The sequence below is a fragment of the Microtus ochrogaster genome, chromosome 4, assembly GCF_000317375.1.
Source record: "Microtus ochrogaster isolate Prairie Vole_2 chromosome 4, MicOch1.0, whole genome shotgun sequence".
Taxonomy (NCBI): Eukaryota; Metazoa; Chordata; class Mammalia; order Rodentia; family Cricetidae; genus Microtus; species Microtus ochrogaster.
The window spans coordinates 31244759-31253453 of record NC_022011.1 but is presented as its reverse complement, the minus strand read 5'-3'; the positions used below and the strand labels follow the sequence as shown (position 1 = coordinate 31253453).

Sequence of the window (8695 nt, the reverse complement as noted above, 5' to 3'; positions counted from 1 at the left end):
GAGTTCGAGACCAGCCTGGTCTACAAGAGCTAGTTCCAGGACAGGCTCCAAAACCACAGAGAAACCCTGTCTCGAAAAACCAAAAAAAAAATTAAAGTGGTGTGATTAAGGAAGACATCCAATATTGACCTCTAGCCTACAAACACATGCACATATATGCATAATGCATACAAATTGGCATACCAATAAATAAATAACAGAAAAAAGAGGAAGCTGGGAGATACCGCTAAATAGCAGCCTCAGATATATATAAAAATCACTTAAATTTTAGCTTGTGGGTTTCAAATATAAGCTTTTTTTTTTTTTTTTTTTTGAGTCAGGGCTTCATTACGTAGGCCAGGCTAACTCAGAACCTGCAATCCTCCTGCCTCAGCTCCCTATGATTATGTATCACCATATAGGCAGGCCTAAATTTTAACAGGTTTTTCTTTTGGAGGGGGAAGGTAAGAATAGCATGGCTGTTGTGACCTGGACGGGAAAAAGTGAGGCAGGCTGACACCGGCACATTCCTTCTCAAGAGAATCAGGATGCATGGTACCCACTCTCAGGAACAGCACGTCACTATGCAGAAAAACCTGCTGTGTGTATATCGGTTCCCTTCTTTTGGCATCAGGGTCTTACTACAAAGCTCTGGTTGTCTTGGAACTCATGAGATAGACCAGGCTGGCCTCAAACTCACAGAGGTCTACCTGCCTCTATCTCCCAAGTGTTGGAATTAAAGGCGCACCACTATGCCTAGCCATGTGTACACTTTTGACCTACGGACTATAACAGGACGTGGAGTTCCCTGAGCCTCTTTTTGAGATATTCATACAAGTTGTAGTTCAGAACAAGTTCTCTACATATTGCCTCCAACAAGCCTAAAACCATATCATGCACGTCCAAAATAAGCTACCAGAAATGGAAACATGAATTAATGAGACAGAGAAATATTAACACCATTATAGACAAAACATGAGTTTTGAAAAATGGTAGCAAGATGTACCACCGTTCCTCCTAATTAGCTTATATGTTTCTTACTATTTAACGCTCACAGGCACCTAAGCGGGTGAAACACACCTGTTAAACCTATCCAAATCACCAAACTGAGATGCAACTTAAGAATGACTCAGAGGTCGGAGAGCAACTCAGAGGTTAAGAGCACTGGATACTTTTAGACAGGACCCAGGTTTGATTCCCAGCTCTTCCACGGTGGCTCACAACTATCTGTAACTTCATTTCCAGAGTATCTGACATCTTCCTCTGTCCCTTCCAACAGACGTACACATGTCACACATGAACAAAAGCCACCCAAACACATTAAATAAAATAAAATTAAAAAAATTTAAAAAATTTTAAAGCCAGGCAGTCCTGGTACTTGACTTTAATCCTAGCACTAGGGAAGCAGAGGCAGGGAGATCTCTGAGTATAAGGCCAGATGGTCTACAGAGTAAGTTCCAGGACAGTCAGGGCTACACAAAGAAAAGTCATCTTGGAAAAAAAAAATTCATCAAGGCTTAGAGCTAATCATCCAATCCAAATAAGCTAAGAAAATTGTGAGAAACAATACACAGTGACTTAGGAACGAGGAGGTAAGATCAACTTCATACAATCACATCTTCTTCCTGTTTTCCCCTCCTGAAGGAGATAAACCCCAACATTGTCAGTAATTTATAATAACACTCAAACATGTTGGGCATGGTAACACACAACTTTTATTCCAGCACTTAGGAGGCAGAAGCAGGAAAATCACTATGAGCTAGAGATGAGCCTGGTCTATGTATAGAGTTCAAAACCAGCCACGTTACATAGTAAAAGCCTGTCTCGAAAAACAAAAAGCAAACAAACAAACAAAAAACCCTCAGCTTTAAAAGAACTGGCTACAGGCTGGAGAGATGGCTGAGGATAAGAGCACTGACAGCTCATCTACAGGTACTGATTCAATTCCCAGCAACCACATGGTGGCTCACAACCAGCTATAATGAGATTTGGTGCCCTCTTCTGGCATGCAGGTAGAACACTGTATATATAATTAATAGATAGATAGATAGACAGACAGATCTTTAGAAAAGGAAAAGAAAAAAAGAACTGGCTATTTTTCCAAAACCAAAGGTTCAACGCCAAACACACACATGGCAGCTCACAACTGTCTGCAGCTCCAGTTCCAGGTGATATGGTGCCCTTTTCTGGCCTCTTTAGGCACCAGGCAAGCATGTGGTACACAAACATACATGTAGGCAAAACATTCAAGCATATAAAATAAAAATAAAAAGTAAAATCAAATACTCAAATGTAAAACTTGACAGTCTGACTTATCAAACTGGTCTTCTTACCTTTTTTTTGAGCTACTGAGTTTCCTGGTTCTGTACTTCTTCCATTCTTCTTATTCTTAAAAAATTTCTCAAACCCTTAGGGGAAAAATGGAGAGGTTGTAGTATATTTAAAAGGAAAACTCACACACGCACACACATGCACGCACACACACGCATTCAGAAAAGCAGCAGTACAATCAAATCCGGCTGCAAAAGTAAGAAAGCTAGCTCTCCTTCCTGCCTTTTTCTTACCTGATCAGAGCGACATGCAGCCCCAGGCCCAAACCCACATATGGGATAAGGAATATTTCTTCTGCTCTCTGGAGACAGAGGTCTCCAAATGCTTCTATGTGTACAGTCCCTCTGCTCAGAACACTAAGCACAGGTCCACGGCTTGCTCTGGAGGGCTCCAAGTAGACCACTGTGTTCCCCGTAACTACGCTACCAAACCTGAAGCTGGATCCCCAGAATCAACTATGCATAAACAAAATTGAATTCCCATGCCTCCCGAAAGATTCTCCTTCTGAGACAGTTTCTGCTGCTGGTGTCAACAATGCATCAAAGTGATAAAGGCTCGGAGGTGCTATTGTGTGACTCAATATGGAACTTGCTAGCTGTCATGTCCTCCTGTCACCTGCTCAGTCACCTGGGAGACACCCCGAGCAAATTACACTAGTTATAAACTTTATGCCACTACTGAAGGCAGAAGGTATAAGAAGTACCGTACCTTTGGGAGGTTTTGAACACAGCCTTGGGGAGAACCAAGTCAGTCTTCCCTGCAGAGCCTGCAGCGAGCATATCTCCTGAGGACGACGACAGGAGAGACAATCAGGCTGTTTCTGCAATGCAACACAGCATCTTCTCAAAGTGGCCATGTGAGGGACAGAATTTGGACTGAGGCATGGACTTGTTACTTTATTTACCTACTTAGCTATTCAAACAGAATAAATATAAACTCACTGTAAAACTCACAAAGAATTGTTTTATAGCTATAATATCTAGACAGGCAGTGGTGGTGCACGCCTTTAATCCTAGCACTCAGGAGTCAGAGGCAGGCAGAAGTTTGAGGCAAGTCTGATCAACAGAGTTGAGTTCCAGTACAGCCAGGACTACACAGAGAAACCCTGCTTAAAACAAACAAAAAAAGGAGGTGTGGCTTTGTTAGGAGAGGTGTGTCACTAGGGGCAAGATTTGAGGTTTCAAAAGATTTGTGCTATTCCCAGTGTCCTTTCTGCTTTAGTATGTGAACTCTCTAAGGAGAACACTCCTCCACTGCTGGTGGGAGTGCTAACTTGAACAGCCACTCCGGAAATCAGTATGGCAGTTTCTCAGAAAACTGGGAATCAACTGACCTCAAGACCCAGCAATACCACTCTTGGGCATATACCCAAAGGATGCACAATGATACCACAGGGACATCTGCTCGACTATGTTAATAGCAGCAGAACCTGTAATAGCAGAACCTGAAAACAACCTAGATGCCCATCAACTGAAGAATGGTTAAAGAAAATGTGGTACACTTACACTATGGAGTATTACTCAGTAGCAAAAAACAATGACATCTTGAAATTTGCAGGCAAATGGATGGAACTAGAAATAACTATCCTGAGTGAGGTAACCCAGACCCAGAAAGACAAACACAGTATGTGTTCACTCATACGTGGATACCAGAAGCAAAGCAAAGGATAATCAGGCTACGATCTACAACCCTAGAGAGGCTAGGTAAAAAGGGGGGTCCTAAGAGAGATACACATGGAAGGCCCCAGGAAGGGGAAATAGTAAACTGGGGGTGGGGGGTAGGGGGTAGAAGAGAGGGGATGGGAATGGGAACATGAGGGATCAAGAAGACTGAGCTGGGAAAGGGATGGAGGGGGAGAACAATAAAAGAGATATCTTGAGAGAGGGAGCCATTATGGGGTTAGAGAAAAACCTAGTGCTAGAGAAATCCTCAGGAATTTCTAAGATGCCTAGCAATAGTGGAGAGCGTATCTGAAAGGGCCTTCCTCCTTTAATCAGATTAGTGACTACCCTAATTGACATCATAGAAACGGCATCCAGTAACTGATGGAAGCAGATGCAGTGACCCACAGCCAAGCACTGGGCTGAGCTCCTGAGTTCAGCTGAAGAGAGGGAGGAGGGATCATATGAACGGGGCAGCAGGGAGTGACCACGAAGGGAAAAACCACAGAAACAGCTGACCCGAGTTAGTGGGAGCTCACGGACTGAACTGATAGCTGGGGAACCTGTGTGGGACCAAACTAGACCCTTTGAATGTGGGTGAGTTATGTGACTTGATCTGTTGGGGGGTCCCCTGGTAGTGGCACCAGGACCTATCCCAGGGGCAAGAACTGGCTTTTTGGAGCCCGTTCCCTATGGTGGGATACCTTGTTTAGCCTTGATACAAGGGGAACAGGTATACCAGACTTTGTTGACTCCCCAAGGAAGGCCTTACCCCCATGAGTGGAGGAGTGTGTGAAAGGAGGAGGTGGGGGCGCAAGAGAAAGGGAGAGAGGGGGAACTGGGGTGTGGCACATAAAATGAACAATAAATTTTTTTTAAAGATATATTTATTTATTATGTATACAACTTTCTGCCTCCATGTATACCCAAACGCCAGAGGAGGGCGCCAGATCTCATTACAGATGGTTTGGAGCCACCATGTGGTTGGTACCCCCTGTAGGTTTTGCAGGGAGCTCCAGGAATGGAATCATTTCTTTGACCTGTCACTAGTGCCCTGTCTGGGGTAAATGGCCAGTTACATTTAAAAGTTACACAACACTACTACCATATTAAGAGGGGACGACAGTCCTGAACAGCTAGGCTGGTTACAGAGAAACTCTGTCTCGGAAAACCAAGAAAGAAAAAAAAGGGAACAGAAGCAAAGACGAGTTAAGGAAGAACAGCTGTATGGTCCCTGTGGCGAGTGAAAACACAGACTGATCTATCTGGAGATGGAGAATAGATATATAGCTACCTTTCTCCATGAGGTATGGGATAGTGAGCCTCCTTACTGTACTAGCAGATGCACACTCTATGTGATGGGTGTTGAAATATTGTAACAAGGTTGAAGAATGAAGCATCCACGGCAGGGATCCCATGTGGCTATACTCCTCTGCTTAGTATTAAGAGCTATGCCTCTTTAATGAATAAAGTCCACCTTTTATATGGGGACCATCTCCCAAAAACACAGCTAAAAGATATTGGAAACCCTAAAGTGCTAGGATCAGCAGAAGGTAGACACTGGAGGAGCCTGAAGCGGAAATCCGGAAGCGGCTGCGCCCCACCCAGCCGCAGGCAGATGACGTCACTGCGACGTCCAGCGGGGCCCCCACCTCGCCACCTGAAACCTGTGGAGGGCGCTTCTCTGCTCACCTGCCGAGCAATGTCACCGACCCTCACGCTGCTCCAGACCGCCCCGCCGCTTTCTGCGCAGCCACCACAACGCCACAACTTGGAGAAAGGCCAGGCCAGGGCCCGACTGCCGGCTGCCCCCACCAGCCGGAGTAACATCCCCCTGCCGTGACCTCGCGCCGCCTAGGCGGGCGCACGCGCAGCACGCGGGTCATAGTGCGCCACGCCCCTGTGCGCGCGTGCGCAGCAGGCCACAGTAGCGGCTCGGACCCTCTTTTTTAGGTGTCCAGTTCGCTGCCGTAGTTTATAAGATCTTGGTTAGGTGTGTCTCTTTACGCTGCCCGATGGCTGATGACAGGTGACCCGCAGCCAACTTGACCTAGGCACCAAAAGCGTTTAAGCCTATTTTAAATTTGGTATTGACAGTGACAACAATGGTGTGGGCGGGTCCTCGGCGTGAAGCGACTCATGGAACTGAAAAACTTTTAGAAGAGTCTAGTTTTCCTTCCGTGGGGTTACAGTTTAGAGGTGTTCCCCGGTATTTCGCCTCCAGTCTAGACGTGCTTCGACCTCTCGTGAACAAAGGAACTGTTTGGTACACATCTTGCCTCATCATCTCCCACCGCAGACCTTTGTTTAGATTTGATTGGTTAGCTGGTTGGTATAGGCAACCACGTCAGTTTTCATTTGCCTGCAGTTCTGCTGTCCAGAAATTTGGGCTTGACACTAGGGACACATCAGACCTTCCTGATGAAGGTCCAGAATGAACCAGCTTCTGGACAGTAGCTTTAGACAAGGCCTTTTATGGTCCTTCATGGGTATCTGCATGCACACGCGTTTTCCAGCGTACAGTTAACAACATTCTGAAAGCACTGAGGCTGCTATGACTACAAAGGTAGCAATGCCTGGGGAAAGGCCCCTGGATGCCATTGTCACCCGCGGTGCCAAAAGGAAAGGAAGCAATTATCCTCGACATCAAATTACAAGTGATAAAATTTAAAGTGGGTGAAAAACTTAGTCAAATCACAAAAACCTTAGGCCTCTGTGTATCTACAATAGTAATCACCCAAGATAATAAAAACTGAAGGTAAGTTCACAAATAGCTAACCCCCTGGGAGCTTCTCTGTTGACTTTCTGTTTCAAGTGCCCAATGGCCAACATGGAGCAGTTGTTGGGCATGTAGTTCAAAGACCAAAGCCAACAAAATTATCAGCACCATCCAGGCAAAAGCTAACCATGGGATGACTTTCCAGCATAAATAAGGAGAAAGTTCTCAAATGGTGGTCTGTGGAATTCAAGGAGCTGATAAGCACAATCCACACAACAGGGACATGTGGCCCACAGTGCTGAAAAGTACCATTGAGGGAGGTAGATTCAGCAAGTTTTGTTGTTGGTTCGGTTTGGTTTTTGTTTGTTTGGTTTGATTTGGGTTTGGTTTTTCTATTCAGGATTACTCTGTGTAACCCTGACTGTCCTGGAACTAGCTCTATAGAACAGGTTGGTCTCAAACTCACAGAGATCTACCTGCCTCTGCCTCCCCAGGCCTGGGATTAAAGCCTTTCATCACCACCGCCCAGCCAGGCAAGTTTTCAGTATAGATGAACTGGGAGAGAATGCCTGAAAAAACACAGCCAAAGATCCCTTAATGCTGACGCTTGAAGGAGATGCAGCCAGGGCTTTAAGTTGAAGTTCTTACTAGTGCAGTGCTTGGAAACCCCCAGGGCTTTGAAGGGTACTCAATGTCCAGTTTGCTATGGTTTGACACTAAAACAAAAAAGCTTGGGTTGACAGAGGCATCTTTTATGAGTGGATCACATGTATGTCCCCAGTAATCTCACCGACTAAGCATTGCTTATCCTAGCATTGCTCACCAGCTAAGCACTGCTATCCTAAAAGGTACCTTATGTGTGGGGATCCCTGCAGGTGTCAAACAGGGAACTGAACCCCACAAAGAGATAAGAATGGAAACCAATGCATGTTGACTTCATCCACCTGTATCAGTCTTCTGGGTGTCTAATCACAGGTGGTTTATTCCAGTGTATGTGCGTCCAGCATAATTTGGAAAGCTTCCTGGTGTAACACAATCTCCGTTGTACAAGGAAACATAATTATATTGAAACTCTACTCACAGGGCGCATGTCATTTTTTTCAAGAAGATGGGTTCTAGAGATAGGTTACCTATACTAGCTTATGGGTCTAAGGGTCTGGCCTGGTCTCAGTCATACACTTAGCATAAAGGTCATTTGAGCTATGAGCCACTTCTGATCCTGGTTGTGAGAATGGGAAGCCTCTGGATATAAGGTCATTTAGATTACTAGTCACCTCCAAACTTGGTTGTCAGAGCTTGATATGGCCTGGCCCAATGGATAACACAGATCAGACTGTAATCACTTAATTCTCAGCTTCCTGGATGGAAGAATAGGTTTTCCATCTTCCCCGTCAGAAAGACAATCCTATATGCTTAACATTGCTGATTTCTCTGGAGATCTGTGGGCTCAAGGACCTTCATGCTCTGCTCCCAACACTTATCACCCAGTACACTTGAGTGATCTTTCTCATAATAGAAAAATAGAGTATAAGGGCTGGAGAGATGACTCAGTGGTTAGGAGCATTTGACGCTCTTGCAAAGGACTCTGGTCCAGTTTCCAGAGCCCCCATGATGGCTCACAACCATCTATAACTCAGCTCCAGATCTGACCTCCTCTTCTGGCCTCCAGCGGCATCAGGACCACAGTGCACTTACATTCATGCGGCAGGCAGTCATACACATAATTTTTTTTTCCAAAGAGCAGAATATCAGGGCTGGAGAGATGGCTCAGCAGTTAAGAGCACTGTCTGCTCTTCTAGAGGTCCAGAGTTCAATTCCCAGCACTTACATGGTGGCTCTCAACTACCTATAACTGTGGTCCCATGGGATCCAATGCCCTTCTCTGGTGTGCAGATATACATGCAGACAAAACATATATATCACAAATCGTTTTTTAAAAAAGAAGAAGAGAATATCTTCATGACAGTACAGCTATCTTTTTTTTTTTTTTTTTTTTTTTTTTTTT

At 45.0% G+C, this 8695-nt stretch overlaps 1 protein-coding gene across 2 annotated transcripts in view; it reads right to left on the bottom strand.

Moving 5' to 3' along the window:
- LOC101991513 (AFG3-like protein 1) overlaps positions 1 to 5819 on the bottom strand; it is a 24095-nt gene extending 18276 nt beyond the window's left edge. The window contains exons 1-3 of one of the 2 annotated variants that reach the window (XM_013354360.2): positions 5664 to 5819; positions 3019 to 3130; positions 2313 to 2387 (exon numbers count right to left, since the gene is read on the bottom strand). In XM_013354360.2, the coding sequence (XP_013209814.1) occupies positions 2313 to 2387; positions 3019 to 3130; positions 5664 to 5801 (325 nt within the window). In that variant the 5' untranslated portion in view covers positions 5802 to 5819. The remainder of the gene's footprint in view (positions 1 to 2312; positions 2388 to 3018; positions 3131 to 5663) is intronic. The other variant, XM_013354364.2, reaches the window with a different exon arrangement.
- Positions 5820 to 8695: the final 2876 nt, after the last annotated feature.